Here is a 19,224-nt window from a genome sequence, read left to right as displayed (position 1 = left end):
TGGATCTTTAACCAATCAAGGTTGGGCTTTGATTGACTGAGGGACCCTTCGTTGTAAGGGGACTAAGCAGGTGCATGTCTGTAATGCCAGAGATCCTTCAGGGCATCTCCTAATACTCCCATGTCCACTCACTACGGTCAATGCAAACTACACCAAGCTAATTCACTCAGGACTGCTAATGGCCATGAACCTCGGGAATGAAGGTTTAGGTCACCCCAGTACAAACAGGACCTCTCCGGGAAAGATGCTTGCCAAGGGCTAAGGGAATGTGGAATGGGTAATTAGAAAAGTAACAATACAACCATTTGCAGAATCAAGGACTGTAATGATTCTGAGCGTTACTTCTTTATTTTAATATGAATAAGTTTACATACATATTAACCAAATAGTTTGGGGTTTTATCCCCTCTCATCCCCTTAGCTGCTAACATAAAATGTGGTAATGAGAGCTAACTTTATTCTCAATAAATAAGATGCAGGATATTAAAGGCAGGGGTGGTTTAGGTAGCAAAAGAATGACAAAGATCTAAAGGCAAAAGTTGAACATTGTATCCTCTTTAGGAAAAGCGTTAACATGATATCAGTTATAAGCAGGGAGTCTTGTAGCTTGTTGGCCAGGAATATGGTTTTGTTGCTGCCTTTATTTAAAGATTAAGTGTGGTTTAGGGGCGCCTGGGTGGCACAGTCGGTTAAGCGTCCGACTTCAGCCAGGTCACGATCTCGCGGTCCGTGAGTTCGAGCCCCGCGTCGGGCTCTGGGCTGATGGCTCGGAGCCTGGAGCCTGTTTCTGATTCTGTGTCTCCCTCTCTCTCTGCCCCTCGCCCGTTCATGCTCTGTCTCTCTCTGTCCCAAAAAAATAAATAAACGTTAAAAAAAAATTTAAAAAAAAAAAAAAAGATTAAGTGTGGTTTAAAGAGTTGGTCACTTGGGGTGCCTGGGTGGCTCAGTCGGGTAAGCGTCTGACCTGGCTCAGGTCGTGATCTCACGGTTTGTGAGTTCGAGCCCTGTGTAGGGCTCTCTCCTGACAGCTCAGAGCCTGGAGCCTGCTTAGGTTCTGTGTCTCCCTCTCTCTCTGCCCCTCTCCTGTTCACTCTCTGTCTCTCTGTCTCTCTCTCTCTCTTTCTCAAAAACAAACATTAAAAAAAAAATACCATTATTATTGTATTTTTTTTTTTTTTGCTGGTGTCTCTGCCTCTTCCTGTTTTTTAAATTTTAATTTTTTAATTTACATCCAAACTAGTTAGCGTATCGTGCAACAATGATTTCAGGAGTAGATTCCTTAATGCCCCTTACCCAGTTAGCCCATCCCCCCTCCCACAACCCCTCCAGTAACCCTCTGTTTGTTCTCCATATTTATGAGTCTCTTCTGTTTTGTCCCCCTCCCTCTTTGTATATTATTTTTGTTTCCCTTCCCTTGTGTTCATCTGTTTTGTCTCTTCAAGTCCTCATAGGAGTGAAGTCATATGATTTTTGTCTTTCTCTGACTAATTTCACTTAGCATAATACCCTCCAGTTCCATCCACATAGTTACAAACGGCAAGATTTCATTCTTTTTGATTGCCCAGTAATACTCCATTATATATATATACCACATCTTCTTTATCCATTCATCCATTGATGAACATCTGGGCTCTTTCCATACTTTGGCTACAGTTGATAGTGCTACTATAAACACGGGTGTGTGTGTGTGTCCCTTCGAAACAGCACCCCTGTATCCTGTGCATAAATGCCTAGTAGTGCAATTGCTGGGTCGGAGGGTAGTTCTATTTTTAGTTTTTTGAGGAACCTCCATACTGTTTTCCAGAGTGGCTGCACCAGCTTGCATTCCCACCAACAGTGCAAAAGAGATCCTCTCTCTCCACATCCTTGCCAACATCTGTTGTTGCCTGAGTTGTTAATGTTAGCCATTCTGACGGGTGTCAGGTGGTATCTCATTGTGGTTTTGATTTGTATTTCCCTGATGCTGAGTGATGTGGAGCATTTTTTCATGTGTCGGTTCTCCAAAGAAGACATCCAGATGGCCAACAGACACATGAAAAAAAATACCATTATTGATTGGAAGTGTCTTAGTTCAGGCTGCTGCAACAGAATACCATAGACACAGTGGCTTAAAAACAACAGAAACTTCTTTCTCGCAGTTCTGGAGGGTGGAAGTCTGAGATCTGGTGCCAGCGTGACTGGATTCTCATGAGGGCCCTATTCCAGGCTGCAGACGGCTCACTTCTCATTGTGTCCTCATATGGCAGGAAGAGTACAAGAGAGGTCTCTGAGGTCTCTTTTATAAGGGCACTAATCCCATTCATGAGGGCCCCACCACCATGACTTCGTCACCTTCCAAAGGCCCCACTTCCTAATACAATCACATTGGGGGCTACGATTTCAATTTGAATTTGGGGGTCACACAAATATTCAGTCCATTTTAGTAAGTAAATTTTTTAAACTTTGTATTTTTAGAGAAGTTTTAGGTTCACAGCAAAACTGAGCAGATACAGAGAGTTCTCAAGTATCCCCTGCCCCACAGATGCATAGCCTCTCCCCATCAGCATCCCTCCCAGAGGGATACATGTGTTACAACTGATGAACTTACTTTGATGCATCATAATCACCCAAAGTCTGTAGTTTACATTAGGGTTCAATCTTGGTGTGGCACATTCTACAGATTTGGGTAAAAGTATAATGGCATGTATCCACCATTATAGTATCATGAAAAGTATTTTCACTACCTTAAAAATAGCTTCTGTGCTTGGCCCATTCATTTCTCCTCAATCTCTCCAACTTCCAGCAACCGCTGGCCTTTTGTTGTCTCCATAGTTTTGCCTTTTCTGGAATGACAGATAGTTGGAATCAGGCAGTAAATGGCCTTTTCATATTGGCTCCTGTCACTTATTAATATGAATTTAAGGTTTCTCTATGTCTTTCCATGGCTTGATAGTTCATTTCTTTTTATCACTGAGTGACATCCTGTTGTCTGGAGGTACCAGTTTATCCATTCACCTACTGAAGGACAATGGTTGCTTCCAAGTTTCGGCAATTAAGAGTAAAGCTGCAATAAACACTCATGTGCAGGTTTTTGTGTGGCCATAAGCTTTAAACTCCTTTGGGTAAATACCAATGAGAGTGACCGCAAGGTGGTATGGCTAAAGTGTGTTTAGTTTTGTAGGAAACTGCCAAACTGTCTTCCAAAGTGGCCGTACCATTTTGTGTTGCCACCAGCAATGAATGAGAGTTCCTGTGGCCCCACATCCTTGTAAGCATTTGGTGGTGTCGGTGTTCTGGATTTTGGCCAATCTATATGAGTGTAGTGGTATCCCATTGCTGCCTTATTTTGCAATTCCCCAATGACATATACTGCGGATCATCTTTTCATATACTTATTTCCTATCTGTATATCATCTTTGGTGAGATGTCTGTTATCTCTGGCCCATTTTTTTAGTTGGCTTGTTTGTTTTCTTGTTGTAGGGTTTGAAGAGTTCTCTGAACATTTTGAAGACTAGCCCTTTATCACATATGTCTTCTGCAAATATTTTCTCCCAATCTGTGGCTTGACTTCCCGTTGTCTTGACATTGTCTTTCACAGGGCAGAGGCTCTTAATTTTCATGATGTCCAGCTTCTCAATTTTTCTTTTATTAGCTGTGCTTTTGGCGTTGTATCTAAAAAGTCATCATCATACCCAGAGTCCTCTAGGTTTTTTCCTGCGTGATCTTCCAGTAGTTTACTACTTTTGTATTTTACATTTAAGTCTATGCTCCATTTTGTGTTAATTTCTGTGAAGGATGTAAGGTCTGTGTCTAAATTTGTGGTGTGTGTGTGTGTGTGTGTGTGTGTTTGCACGTGGATGTCTAGTTGTTCCAGCACCATTTGTTGAAGAGACACCTTTGCTCCATTGTATTGCTTTTGCTCCTTTGTCAAAGATCAGTTGACTAGGAGGGGGAGTTAAGATGGTGGAGGAGTAGGGGCACCCTAAGCTCGCCTCATCCCTTGAGCACAGCTAGATAAATATCAAATCATTCTTAAGGCCCAAGAAATCAAGCTGAGGACTGAGAGAACAAAACTGCAAGTCCACGGGTAGGATCATGGAAGGTAGGAGTTGCGAAGAGACTACCACAAGGTATTATATGCAGCAGGACGCAAAATCTGAAGCGTTAGAAGTCCTCCACAGCCAGGGTCGTGCCTGGCGTAGTGGTGTCTCTGAGGGGAAGGAGGGAAGAGTCCCATGAGCAGACAGCATGGTCTGAGGATCCCCTGGGTCACTAGGGGAGAAACAGGTCCTCCGCTTGAAGTGCCTTTGGGAGTGGCAGCAAGGCTTCTCCAGGGACAGAACAGGTGGTGCCAGGTGCCGCACTGTTCCCAGGCATAGGAGCAGGGATGCCGGCTGAGGGCATTGAGACTTGGTGCCAGCTTTCCGCTCCACTTTACCATAAGCTCTGAGCCACTGCGTGGTTGTGGGACCACTTGCCTGGGACCAGCCCGCAAATGGCAAAAGCGTGGGGAGACCCTCCCCCAGAGGATCCACGCGGGGACCTGCTGCGCGAGTCCCTAAAATTTGGGGTTTAGAAACCCAGCTGTGTGCTGAGATAAAACAGCTTGGACACCAATAGGGGGTGAAGGCAGGGATCTGATGGAAGCTGGGGACACAGGAGGGGTGACTGTTTGCTCCTCTTTGAGGACTTCCTGAAGAGTGGCAGGTGCGAGCTTTCTGCTCTAGGGATGACAGAGCAGGGTGAGGCCAATTTGCCCCCTGGCCATCAGCCCTGACTGACCCCAGTGAGCTAAGCAGCACCACCGAGTGGAGACTGGAGCCTCTTACACCAAGCCCAGCCCTCCTGCACTCTGCGGGGGCATCTCCATAAGGGCAAGTAGGCGTGAGAATCAGGACAACGGGTGCATCCTCCAGAAGACCACCACAGACCCCTCACATGCACCAAGCCTACTGATCACAGAGTGCTGCAAAGCTTCAGCTCTAGGGGAAAAGAGGATCTGGCTTCCTTTTTGCTTTTATTTTGCAATTTATCTTATTTTTGATTAAAACGGTTTTTTCTTATATGTGCTTTTACTTTTAATTTTTAGATCTAGCTTCTTTTAGCAAGCAGACCAAAGCACCCCTAGGATATCCCCCCCCCTTTTTTTTCTGGACAAAATGACAAGCTGGAGGAATTCACCCCAAGAGAAAGAACAGGAAGTAGAAGTAATGGCCAGAGATTGAATGAACACAGTAATCAGGCAGATTTCTGGACTAGAATTTAAAACAACAATTATGAGGATGCTAGCTGCTTGGAAAAAGTATAGAAGACCCCAGACAATCCCTTATTGCAGAGACAAAAGAGGTAAAATCTAGTCAGGCCAAAATTAAAAAGCTATAACCAAGATGCAAACCCGAATGGGTTGCCATAATGAGGATGAAAGAAGCAGAGGAATGAATCAGTGATGTATAAGATAAAATTATGGGAAATAATGAAGCCAAAAATAAGAGGGAAAGAAAGGTATTGGATCACAAAGGTATATGTAGGGAACTCAGCGACTTCTTAAAACATAATAATATTTATATCATAGGAGTCCCAGAAGATGAAGAGGGAGAAAGAGGGGAAGGAAATTTATTTGAGCAAATTATAGCTGAAAAGTTCCAACTGGGGAAGGACACAGACATTGAAATTCAAGAAGCACAGAGAACTCCATTAAATTCAAAAAAGCCAGCCATCACCTAGACATACCATAGTCAACCTCACAAAATACACAGACAAGGAAAGAATCCTGAAAGCAGCAAGGAAAAAAAAAGTTCTTAACCTACAAGGGAAGACCGATCAGGTTTGCAGCAGATTTGTCCACAGAAACTTGGCAAGCTGGAAGGGAATGGCAGGATATATTCAACGTGCTGAATGGGAAAAATATGCACCAAGAATCCTTTATCCAGCAAGGCCATCATTCAGAATGGAAGGAGAGATAAAGAGTTTCCCAGACAAACAAAAACTAAAGGAATTTGTGACCACTACCCCAGTCCTGCAAGAAATATTAAAGGGGACTCTTTGGGGGGGGGAGACAAAAAGCAACAAAGACTAGAAAGGAAGAGAGAACATCACCAGAAATACCAGATGCCATTAAACTCATATCTTTCAATAACCATTCTGATTGTAAATGAACTAAATGCTCCAATCAAAAGACATAGGGTATCAGAATGGATTAAAAAAAAAAAAAACAATACCCATCTATATGCTGCCTACAAGAGACTCATTTTGACCTAAAAACACCTGAAGATTGAAAGTGAGGGGATGGAGAACCACCTATCATGCTACTGAATAATGTCTTTCAAAAGAAAGACAGAATAGCCATACTTATACCAGAAAAAACTAGATTTTAAAACAAAGACTATATAACAAGGGATAAAGAAGTGCATTATATCATAATTAAGGGATCTACCCATCAAGAAGATCTAACAATTATAAATATTTATGCCCCCAACTTGGACACATAGATCAATGGAATAGAACAGATAACCCAGAAATGGACTCACAACTCTATGGTCAACTAATCTTCGACAAAGCGGGATAGAGTATCCAATGGCAAAAAGACAGTCTCTTCAACAAATGGTGCTGGGAAAACTGGACAGGAACATGCAGAAGAATGAAACTGGACCACTTTCTTATACCATACACAAAAATAAATTCAAAATGGATTAAAGACCTAACTGTGAGACAGGAAACCATCAAAATCCTAGAGGAGAATACAAGCAGCAACCTCTTTGACCTCAGCGGGAGCAACTTCTTCCTAGACATGTCGCCAGAGGCAAGGGAAAAGCAAAAATAAATCATTGGGGCGACATCAAAATAAAAAGCTTCTGCACAGCGAAGGAAACAATCAACAAAACTAAAAGGCAGTCTACGGAATGGGAGAAGATATTTGCAAATGACATACCTAATAAAGGGTTAGTATCCAAAATCTATAAGGAACCTATCAAACTCAATACCCCCCCCCCCCAAATATGCAGTTAAGGAATGGGTAGAAGACATGAATAGACATTTTCCAAAGAAGATATCCAGATGGCTAACAGACACATGAAAAGATGCTCAACATCATTCATCATCAGGGAAATGAAAATCAAAACCACAATATGATACCACCTCACAACTGTCAGAATGGCTACAATTAATAACACAAGAAACAACGAGTGTTGGTGAGGATATGGAAAAAGGAGAACCCTCTTGCACTGTTGGTGGGAATGCAAACTGGTGCAGCCACTTTGGAAAATAGTATGGAGGTTCCTCAAAAAGTTAAAAATAGAACTCCGCTAAGGTCCAGCAATTGCACTATTAGGTATTTACCCAAAGGATACAAAGGTACAGATTCGAAGGGGCACATGCACCCTAATGTTTATAGCAGCATTATTACCCATAACCAAACCAAAGAGACAGCCCAAATGTCCATCGACGGATGAATGGATAAAGAAGATGTGGTATATATGTGCAGTGGAATATTACTCGGCCATCAAAAAGAATGAAATCTTGCTGTTTGCAGTGACATGGATGGAGCTAGAGACTATTCTGCTAAGTGAAATAAGTCAGTCAGAGAAAGACAAATACCATATGATTTCACTCATATGTGGAATTTAAGAAACAAAATGGATGAACATATGGAAGGGGAAAAAGAAAAAGAAAAAGGCTAACAAACCATGAGAAACTCTTAAAGATAGAGAACAAACTGAGGGTTGATGGAGGGACATGGGTGGAGGATGGGCTAGATGGGTGGCAAGTATTAAGGAGGGCACCTGCTGTGATGAGCACTGGATGTTATAAGTGAGGAATCACTGAATTCTACTCCTGATACCTCTATGGCACTGTATGTTAACTAACCATAATTTAAACAAAAATTTGAAAAGATAAAGATCATTTGACTATTTTATGTGGGTCTATTTCCAAGTTTCTATTATGTCCCACTGATTGGTCTATTCTTGCACCAATACCACCCTGTCTTGATTATTGCACCTTTATAGTGAGTCTTGAAGTTAGGTAGTGTTAGCCCTCCAACTTTTGTCTTTGTTTCTTACTGCTTTGCCTCTTCTGGATCTTTTGCTTCTCCATATAACTCTTAGAATCAGTTTATCAATATCCAGAACATAACTTGCTGGGATTTTGATTGGGATTGCATTGAATCTGTAGATCAAGTTGGGAAGAACTGACATCTTGACGATCAAAGACTGGAGTCTTTAACTCTCAGACTTGTGCACACTAAGCATCCAGAAATTTGTCAATCATAGTTCAGGTTTTTCTACCCCATTCTCATGGTGGTTTTCTATCATTAATCTCTGCTCCAGCAAGCCATGCCTCGCTGTTATTGACCTATGTCTCGCTAATCTTGGGGGTAGTGGTTTTCCCTGTGTCCTCCCCTCGCCTATAGATCCAAGAAGAGTTGTTGATTTTTCAGTCTGTTCAGCCTTGTACTTGTTGGGAGGGAGTAGCAACTTCCAAGCCATGCGGGACCAGAAACCAGAAGTCAATGATTTTTTTTTTAAAAGTTATTACACTTCTCAAAAAATTTAAAATAAAATTATCATATGATCCAGTGATTCTATTACTATTCTATACTATTACTCAAAGAAAACAAAAACACTAATTTAAAAAGATATATACTCCTATGTTTACTGCAGCATTATTTACAATAGCCAAGATATGGAAGCAACCCAAAATGTCCATCGATAGATGAAGGGATAAAGAAGATGGCTATGTGGGGGGCGTGTGCATGCGTGTGTGTAATGGAATATTTTTCAGCCATAAAAAAGAATGAAGTCTTGCCATTTGTAACAACATGGATGGAGCTAGAGAGTATTATGCTAAGGGAAATAAGCCAGTCGGAAAAAGACAAATATCATATAATTTCACTCATATGTGTAATTTAAGAAATAAAACAAATTAACAAAGGCAAAAATACAAACAAATAGCCACTCTTTTTTTGGTTTATTTATTTACTTTCAGAGATTAAGAGAGAGAGAGAGAGAGAGCAAGGAAGGGGCAGAGAGAGAGAGAGAGAGAGAGAAAACAGACTCTTAAATGTAGATAACAACCTGGTGGTTGCCAGAGGTAAGGTCAGAGGGGGGATGTATAAAATAGGTAAAGGGGATTAAGAGTACACTTACCATGATGAGCACTGAGTAATGTATAGAATTGTTGAATCACAATATTGTACATCTGAAATTAATGTAACACTGTGTGTTAATTACACTGGAATTAAAAAAAAAAAACATGACACTTCATAATTTTGCATGTCAGGAATTTGAGCAGGGCTGAGATGGCAACCATTCTGCTCCATATGGCATCACGTGGCATCAGATGGCACCTGGACTGCTCCAGAGCACTTTGTTGTTGCTGTTGGTGTTGTTGCAAATTACACGTAAAATGTACCACTTTAAAATTTCCCACTCAATGGCATAAAGTTGTGCAACCCTTAAGGAACTCTCTGGTTCTAGAACTTTTTTACTCTCGCAAAAGGAAACTACACTGGCAGTCATTGCCCATTTCTTCTTTCCCCACGCTCTCAAAACCAGTTATCTATTTTGTGTCTCTATGCATATGCCAGTTCTTGATATTCCGCATAAGTGGAATCACACATATATGCCCTGTTTTGTCTGGCTTCTTTCACATTCTTTCTTCCACAATGCTTCCGATGTTCATCCATGCTGTGGCAGGTGTCAGTACTTTATTCCCAGCGATGTATGAGGGCTCCAGTTACTCTATATCTTCAACACGCTTATTTCCTTTTTGACGACGACCGTCTTGGTAGATGTGAAGTGTTCTCTTATTTTGGTTTGGATTTGCATGTCCCTGATTACATGTTGACCATCTTTTCATGGGCGCGTTGGCCATTTACACTTCACGTGCTCCTTTGTGTGTGTTCTTTGGAGATGGGTTTTTTCAAAAGTTTTTTGGCCTATTTTTCCTTAGATTGTTTGTATCTTTGTTGTTGAGTGGAAAGAATGCTTTTTATATTATGGATACTGGACTCTTATTAGATGTATGTGTTACAAATATAAAATACTCCCATCTTATGGATCATCTTTTCACTCTCTTGATAGTCCTTTGAGGTACAAAAGCTTTTAATTTGTATTTATTTTGAGAGAGACAAAGACACTAAAAGAGGGGGAGGTGCAGAGAGAGAGGGGGAGAGAGAGAATCCCAAGCAGGCTCTGCACTGACAGCCTCACAAAGTGTGAGATCATGACCTGAGCCAAAATCAAGAGTCGGACACTCAACCAACCGAGCCATCCAGGCGCCCCTAAAAGCTTTTAATTTTGATGAAGACAAATTATCTATACTTTTCTTTTGTTGCTTGTGTTTTTGGTGCCATATTCAAGAAACCATTGTCAAATGCAAGGTCATGAAGGTTAACTCCAAAGTTTCCTTCTAAGAGTTTTAGGGATTTAGCTCCTATTGATTTATTGTTCATTGATTTTTGTGTCTGGTATGAGATGAGTATCCAACTTCTGTTATTGATTTCTAGTTTGATTCCATTATGGCAAAGGAGCTACTTTGTATGATTTCCATCTTTTAAAATTCATTGAGACTTGTTTTATGGCTTAGTATACGGACAATCCTGGAGAGTACTTTGTGAGCACTTGAGAATATGTACCCTGCTGTTGTTGGGTGGGCGCTCTACAGGTGTCTGTTAGACCTAATTGATGTATAGCATTGCTCAAGTGTGCTCTTTCCTTACTGATCCTCTGACTAGTTTGTCCACTATGGTGCTGAGCCTAACGCTTCACCAGAGGTGAAATCTTATGGTCTTCTCAGGTCTTTTCGACTCTGAGCCCTGCCCCGGGCATGCACATGGTTTTCTAGATATCCAGGTACACACACAGGAGCATCTCAAAGCCCTCATTCTCCAAGGTAACTCATTCCCCAGTTTTTCCTTCCAGGAGTTGGGTGAACCAGAAGCAATTGCCCCCCTTGTGTCAATCCTTCAGGGAGCTCCAGACAGGTTCAAACAGACAAACATAATTTCTTGGGACTGAGGTCCACTCCCCTCCCTCCAGAAGCGAGAACCCACACATGGAACGTAAGCTGTCATCCTCAAGACTGGGGGGGGGGGGGCATGAATACGTTCAAATGCCACAAAACTCTCTTATCATGTTTCACTGGCTTTTCTCCTGATTCAGTGTTCGCTTGGTTGCTATAAACCTTTGCTATCTTCCAGAGTCCTTCATTCTGACAGGTGTCTTTTTCAGTGTTTTCAGTGTTTCTGGAGAGGGACTGACCCCCAGAATACCCTGCTCTGCCATTTCCCCCAACATCGCTGGGTTCTGTGAGTGATGTTTTGAAGTTTCAATCCTTATGTTAACATCTTCACTTTATAATGTGCACTCTGTTTTCTGACAGGAGTAACAAGTCACAGGAAAGATAAAACTAGAAATGTCTCCAGCATTAACAAACTTGTGAAAACCAATAAAATGATTTATTTTATATATGCAAACTCAAAATCTCTTTGTACACTTAAATTTCTGCAAATTAATCCAGACAAAACAATACTGCTCCATATAAACCTTTGTATAAACCTTAAAGGAAATATATACATTATTTTTTTTTTCTTTTAGTGCTCCCAAAGCACAGAATGTACAAGTCTGCCTGAAGACTTTCGGTCATCACACACAAGAACAAATGTCAGGGTTGGGGCAGCCTCAGGTGCACTTTGTAATGTCTCTAGACAAAATACAAGAGAGTTGGAGGTAGATCATTTGTGACTCACCCTGCCCCCTCCCACAGAGAAATAAGTTACCCGAATAGCAGCTTTCTTACTCTTTGTTTCAAACTGTCCTGAATATTGCATGGTTTAAAAGGCACAACTAGGAATTGTTGAAAACTCTGTTCGGCACACACAAGATGACCACCAAGCAGTGCTCCACGTTACAGGTGGCTCTTAGTCACTCTGGAAATGCCCAGAACAGCAAAGTTCATATGAGGAAACCCTTGTCACATCTAGAAGGGGCGACAGTGGGGCGCCTGGGTGGCTCAGTTGGTTGAGCGTCCGACTTCGGCTCAGGTCATGATCTCGCAGTTTGTGAGTTCGAGCCCCGCGTCAGGCTCTGTGCTGACAGCTTGGAGCCTGGAGCCTGCTTCGGATTCTGTGTCTCCGTCTCTCTCTGCCCCTCCCCTGCTCACATTCTGTCTCTCTCTCTCTCTCTCTCTCTCTCTCTCTCTCTCTCTCAAAAACAAATAAAGATTAGAAGGGGTGACAGTGCTTACTGAAGTTGACCTGCTGAATTAATAATATCACCTTCCTCAACTGGGAAAAAAAAACAACAAAACAACAAATTAATACTTTCAGAAAAACCCTTAGCCAGCTTTTACTTCCAGAGAATCATAAAAAAAAAAAAAAGCTCCATGGCTTTTTCTTAGCTTCGGGAAGGCAATTCCCTTGCCTAAAACATTCTAGAAAGCTTTGACAATATCATCTTCCATCGTACAGCATAGAAAACTTGCCCTTTTTTCTCCTTGGTCTTTGCATTAACATGATGATCTTCTGTTGATGTGATTAACGTTGTTGAGGTGGTGGTGGGAGTCTATCTTTTCTAGTACCTTCTCAAGGTACTGGATTAAGACTCGTCTTTTAAACCTAGAAATAAAGAGAAATTTTATTAACCAAAAGATACTCGAAGCCTTTCCAATGTGCAAGGCACTGTGCGGGGCACAAGGTGGAACTGGTGGTCTACATGCGGCTTAGCAGGGGCGCCTGGGTGGCTCAGTCGGTGGAGCATCCGGACTTCGGCTCAGGTCATGATCTCGCGGCTCGTGAGCTTGAGCCCCGCGTCGGCTCTGTGCTGACAGCCTGGAGCCTGCTTCGGATTCTGTGTCTCCCTCTTTCTCTACCCCTCCCCCGCTCATGCTCTGTCTCTCTCTGTCTCAATAGACATTCAAAAAAAATTTACCAAAAACAAACAAAAAAAGATGCGGCTTAGCAAATACTGACAGTGCCAGCTTGAGGGCCTGAGCCCACCTCAGGCTGTGGTGAGCTTAGAAGATCCCACAGACGTGGATGAATGAGTTGGACTCCGGTAATACCAATCTCAATGCCTCTGGAGACAGCCTTAACTACGGGAGAGAGCCAGGGTTTGAGAAAACCAAGGAACAGCTCATTCCACCCCCCGCCCCCCTTTCTGCATTGGGGCCTACCGCTTAACGACAAGCGGAGACGAAGGTCTCCACTTCACACCCACCTTGCAGCTTCCTTGATGGTAAACTCAACAAATTGTTTCTTGACTGCAAGAGACCCTTGCACTTCTTCAAGCAGAATGAAAATCCTTTCATACTCTGAAGATATTTAAAAAAAAAAACCCAAAACCTCAGTATTCTTAAAAAATACGAATAGGAAATAAAATTCAATCCTTACACATCCTCAGTAATCAATCCTCACAGGTGGAAAGTTATCATTTGTATTTTAAACACTCGAACCCAAACATCCGTGCATCAGCTACTAAGGAAACTCTTGTAAACACTGAACAAATGTGGCAGACTGAATAATGGCCCCCAACGTTGTCCACATCTTACCTCCTGGAACCCGTGAATATGTTGCCGTATACGGCAAAAGGGACTCGACTTTGCAGATAGAATTGAGCTGTGGATCTTGAGATGGGGAGATTATCCAGGCTTATGCATCAGTGTAATCACAACTATCCAAATAATAGGAGGTGGGGAGTAGCATTGGAGCCAGAGAGAAAAGATGTACGGATGGGAGCGCGGCTAGACAGGAGAGAAGGCCCTGACGTTACTGGCTCGAAGCTGAAGGAAGGGGCCAAGAGCTAAGGAGCACAGACAGCCTGTAGGAGCTGGAAAGGGCAAGGAGACAGATTCCCCCTAGAGTCTCCAGAAGGAACACCTTTCTGTTAGCCCAGTGAAAATAACTTCAGAATTCCGACTTCCAGGACTGTAAGGGGAGTACAGTTTTGAGCCACGTGGTTTGTGGCAACTTGTTACGGCAGCAAAAGGAAACTGTTACAATCAGTGAGGTGCAAAAAGAGAAAAGGGTGTATTGGGTCCTTTTAGTTAAAGCAAGAGGAATCACTTTAAATTATGTGAAAACCCAGGGTGCTGGGTGGCTCAACTGGTTGAGCGTCCAGCTTTGGCTCAGGCCATGATCTCATGGGTTCATGAGTCTGAGCCCCACGCACGTCAGGCTTTGCGCTGATAGTGCGGAGCCTGCTTCATTCAGATTCTCTGTCTCCCTCTCTCTCTCTCTGCCCCTCCCCTGCTCGTGCTCTCTCTCAATCTCTCTCAAAAACAAACATTAAAAAAATAATAATAAATTATGTGAAAACCCAATACTTCCCCAATACCTCCAGAGATAGCAGGAATCTATCCTGAATCATAGAATTATGAGAAGGACCCTCCCATTGTATTATTGATACTTGTGCTTTCGTTACTTACTTCGTCCAAATTTTCGAACTTCCTTCATTAACTGATGTTTTATATCAGCATTGATTCCTTGCGCCATAGCAGGAGTTATTTGCAAGGTGTTTGGTACAGTTCCCAAAGTGGGTGTCACCGAGGCTTTTCGATCATCTACAGAGACACTGCAGTGTTTGCTTCCTCCTAGAAGTGCATGCGTACCAGGTTTGTGAATCAGGCCGTCTTTCCTTAGACTAGTGAAGTCGTCAGATAGAGAATCCAACTGGTGGTGGTGTGGGATACCATCTCCTGCCATATTCATAAGCTCTGGGGGAGCAGATTTTGACAAGAAGCCATCGGGTGGGATCTGACCATTTTCCTTCTTCTCCTCATGGACATCAGGAATGACAGTGACATCTGGAGGCCAAATCAAGAAGGTAAACTGTGAGGTGGGTGAGTTATATCAACCCCACAGGCAGATCTTCACGTCTGAGGAAATTATTTCTTTCAAAAAGCAAGAAGGTGTACAGATGGGAGGCTGAGACCCCTCAAACCGAGCCCAGGAAAATAATACAACAAAACCACCTTCTTTTCTTCACGGCACTCCCAATACATATGGAAACCGAGTCGGGCAAGACAACTACTGAGCGTTCTCAGGTCCCTGGCACCCGTGGTTTAGTGGCTGCTTGTGCTTTACAAGCTGAAAGGCAGCAAGTCTCGCTTGATGTCATGATTTCTGTAATTTACATATAAAACGCCATGCTTAAGAAAGTAAAGAAAATGCCAGGCTTCACCGAGCTTGGCACCAGACTACATGGGCCCCCTTCAAATTCTCTCCTCTCTATCTCAAAAGTTCTAAGAAAACAGAGGTGGCCGTTAGGCCTCAAGGGTCTACATGTAGTCCGTCACCAAAAATCTTTGTATGTGATTCTCATCATTCCCTTGTGTGACAAGGAAATGGGTTTCCTTTTACTCCAGGCCTGACACCTCTACTTCATATGCTCTGCCTCCTTCCTGCCAGGCACTGAGACAAAGCCGGAGGATCGGCAGTGAACGAGACAGACAAGAACAATCCCTATCCTTACGGAACTTACATCCTCGTGGGGAAGTCAGATGGTATGTGTAATTTGGGCAAGGGGAAGAATACAGTTTGAATTCTTGTTGGGAAGGAAGGTATCAGGGATGTGACAGAGAGCAGGAGGGGGAGTCTCCGTGACCCCGGGGTCAGGCAGGGCCCTGAGGTGAGCCGTGGAGCAGGAGACACGGCGGCCTGTGCACGTGAGGAGGACTTCTGGCTGCCGTGAGGGCCAGTGCGGGGCCCTAGGAGGGGACGAGCCGGGGCCGTGGAGCAAAGGACAGAGGCAGAGAGAGCAAGGAGGACACCCAGAGGACGCGTGCAGGAGAGGAGGGCAGGCCCGGGTCCTGCAGAGCGTGTAGACCAGCGTCGGGAGCTCCGATTCTGTTCTGAGTGCTCGGGGGAGTTGGTGGCGGGTGGATTTCCGTGCGCACGGGGTCAGTCGGGCTGCAGGGCGGTGATGGGTCAGGAGGGTCAAGTGGGAGAGCAGGGAAATCAGATGAGAAGTTGTTGTAGCAGCTTGGGGACAGACGGTGGCAGTTAAATTTAGGTCTGGAGTTTGAAGCAAGGTGTAAACACCCAAGTTGTTGACATGTAAATGTCCTGGAAAGCCCAAGACTGCATGGGATCACCTGGGGTGGGGGGGGGGGTGGTGTCTGGAATCCAGATTTGGGTTCCTACGCTATTTACAGGTGGGAGAGAAGGGGAGAAACCAGAAAAAGAGGGTGAAGAGGAGTTGCCATCAAAGGGAAAAGAAAACTAGGATGTGTGGTGTCTGGGAACCTGAGAAAGTTTCCAGGGAGGAGGGAGTGAACAACTGTGACAAGTGACGCGAAGAAGCAACGGCAACACGCAACAGACCCTGGGGGCCGTGATGACACCTGTCTCAGTGCGGTGGGGAGGCAGAGCCAGACCGCACTGGGCTAGAGCGGGAGCAGGAGTTGAGGACACAGAGAGCCAGTGCAGACCCAGCCTCGTATTAAGCTGGTTCGCTCTTGCTGCGTCGAGAACCTGCTTCCTCGTTCTGACTCACGCAGCAACACGCTCCTATCCCCATGTCTCCCCCTTGTGCTAGTTACTACATAAGTATGGATCTTCTTGCCTCAGACAGTGACTCTGCTCCCCACGGGGCCCTTTGTACCTACCACATTGATGATTTCATAATGGTTTACTTAACGAACAAAAAGCGGATACAAAGGAAATGAACACAAAGGAAAATAAGGCTGTTTAGTGTTAGTCTTCTAGGAGCCATAAGGAAATCACAACCACTACTCTATACCTGTATGTACAAGGGTGGGTTTTATGAGGTTTGGATAAGATGGGAACCACGAGGCTGAGGGTGGTCCCTTTCCGCCCACATGGTTAGTTACAGTGGGTGGTGTTTGTGGTTTCGCCAACAGCAGGGACATACTCCGCCTTCTCTTAGATGACAGAGGACTGTTGGGTTCTCCGGGGCGCTTCACTTTGTTCTGTGGCCCTGCCACGAATTCATCTGCTTCATCAATCATCATTCCCTAGAAAACACCAATGAACACTCTCCATTAAAGAGCACAGCGCCCGCACGCGGCACGCGCACACTCAACCATACATCCTGTTACCAACACACGTCTTCATCACGGGCCAGAGATTTACCGTGCCCCACCTAGACCCTGTTCTCAGAAAGTGCTACTCCAGTCCAATCTTGACCTAGTCTCGGTGGAACAAGGAGGAGATGAAAAGATAATGTGTTGCCAAGGTCAAACACAATACAATCATGATTAACCAGAAAGCTTGAGAAATGAGCAACTCGCATCAACCGAAGAGGTTACTTTTCGGAAGAAGTACAGACCATTCGGAAGCGACCCTTGGCAAGTGAACCAATTCCCTTTTGTGTGCTTTTGTGCTTTAAATGCATCATTAAGAAATATTGACTATCACTGTACAGAACGCTGCATGTGGACGGTAGAGAGCAGGTTGACAGAAAATGTCACTGCCCCAACAGCAACCTCACAGAGGTTCAAATATGTCCACCTTGGGGGCTTTTCATTCTTGGGGGTAGGTAAAGGATGACAGCCAGCAGTGCAGAGGGTTAGCTAAAAGCTGTTCCCATCCAAGGATAACCCGAGAATATGAAAATATTTTCATAAAATCATGATAAAAGACTCTTCCAAGGCATTTTCCAAAGCAACATGGTACAGAAAGAGGAAACCATACACCCTGAGCATTTACTGCATGTAGGTCATGTTTGAAATGGGTACATGCACTAACTCAATACTGCACAGGACTCTGGTAAGTGTAATCATTATCCCCAGGGGTTCAAATGAGGAGCCCAAGGCACAGAAAGATTAAGAAAAAGTCCAATTAATTGAGGATTGGGGTGAAGTGGAATATCTCTCAGTCTAGTTTTGTTACCAGACAGATTATTATATGGTCTGCAGCTTAACACCAATAGTCTTCTCCATGTGTGCAAAGAGAATCCCCATTTGTCTTCATCCTTAGATGGTCAAATCGGCATCTCTCTCTCTCTCTCTCTCTCTCTCTCTCTCACACACACACACACACACACACACACACACACCCCTCACATTTAGATCTCTACTAGGACAATCCAAAGAAAGCAGCATCACGTAGTACTTCCTATTTCAAGATGAACACTTCATCACCGTCTGGCTAGAGCACTAGAGATCCGAGTAATGGAAACAGGAAATAACTGGTGATCTCAATATTAAAGGAATTAGTGTGCAGAGGTGGGAATGAATATGGACTCTGGAGCTGGAAAGATGTGGGTTCAAATCCTGGCTCTTCTCAGCTGTGCTACTCAGAGCACACCACTTGACCACTGTGAGCCTTGATTTCTTCTTATGAGAGGACAGATGGTAACACTCATCTGCAGAACCGTTGTGGCCATTAAATGTGATCGCGTAAAACAACAACTCCTACTAGGTACTCAGTAAATGTCACTTATTCTTTTCTTCAAGCAACACACCTTTGTATCAGGAGGCTCCCACTTTCCATTTATGGAGAGCCCTGGAGTCCTATTTTATCTTGTCAACCAACAGAGGGAGAACCTCTGATTTATATTCACCTTGCCCAGAAGAAAGGAATTATAGCAAGACTATCACAACTTGGGCAGACTTAGAAATAGGTATCTTACCTTCTTATCTTGTTTGAATGGATTGCCAAAAGTATGTAGTCTTTTTGGTTGATCTGGATCAATCTCTCGAAGCGGAGAAGCCAGTGTCTTTAGATATTCCTGATAGTTACCCATTTGTGCGACTGGAACACTATGAAGGGAATCTGTAAAACCACCGGCAAAGAAACAAATGGTACACAGCTGCAGTGTATGCATCATGAGGACAAGGGGACACGATCAGGGGCTCAGTAGGTTGAGCATCCTATTCTTGATTTCGGCTCAGGTCATGATCTCACGGTTTGTGGGATCGAGCCCCGTGTCAGGCTCTGCGCTGACAGCATGGGGCCTGCTTGGGATTCTCTCTCCCTCTCTCTCTGCCCCGCCCCTGCTCACATGTGTGCATGTGTGCTAAATAAATAAACAAACAAACAAATAAATAAATAAAATAAAACTTTAAGAGGGCATGATCATAGTCTGGTTTGGCAACATGTACCCTGGCATCCAATAGTCTAAAATCTCAACTTTTGGGGGCACCTGGGTGGCTCAGTGGGTTAAGCATCTGACTTCAGCTCAGGTCATGATCTCACGGTTCATGGGTTGGAGCCCTGCGTCAGGCTCTGTGCTGACAGCTTGGAGCCTGGAGCCCGCTTCTGATTCTGTGTCTCCCTCTCTCTCTG

General features: G+C 43.8%; 1 protein-coding gene across 9 annotated transcripts in view; it reads right to left on the bottom strand.

Moving 5' to 3' along the window:
- Positions 1-12,252: 12,252 nt before the first annotated feature.
- Positions 12,253-19,224, bottom strand: part of INTS6L (integrator complex subunit 6 like) — a 55,580-nt gene continuing 48,608 nt past the window's right edge. For 5 of the 9 annotated variants that reach the window (XM_040468581.1, XM_040468580.1, XM_040468582.1 and 2 more), the window contains 5 exons: positions 18,569-18,711; positions 16,715-16,949; positions 14,400-14,777; positions 13,193-13,286; positions 12,253-12,591 (listed from right to left, as the gene is read on the bottom strand). In XM_040468581.1, the coding sequence (XP_040324515.1) occupies positions 12,483-12,591; positions 13,193-13,286; positions 14,400-14,777; positions 16,715-16,949; positions 18,569-18,711 (959 nt within the window). In that variant the 3' untranslated portion in view covers positions 12,253-12,482. The remainder of the gene's footprint in view (positions 12,592-13,192; positions 13,287-14,399; positions 14,778-16,714; positions 16,950-18,568; positions 18,712-19,224) is intronic. The other 4 variants (XM_040468583.1, XM_040468588.1, XM_040468584.1 and 1 more) reach the window with 3 other exon arrangements.

Source organism: Herpailurus yagouaroundi, unplaced genomic scaffold, assembly GCF_014898765.1.
Source record: "Herpailurus yagouaroundi ecotype Mexico unplaced genomic scaffold, PumYag 67702, whole genome shotgun sequence".
In the NCBI taxonomy this organism is placed as follows: Eukaryota; Metazoa; Chordata; class Mammalia; order Carnivora; family Felidae; genus Herpailurus; species Herpailurus yagouaroundi.
The sequence above is the reverse complement of the archived record's forward strand: the minus strand, read 5'-3'. Positions and strand labels throughout refer to the sequence as shown.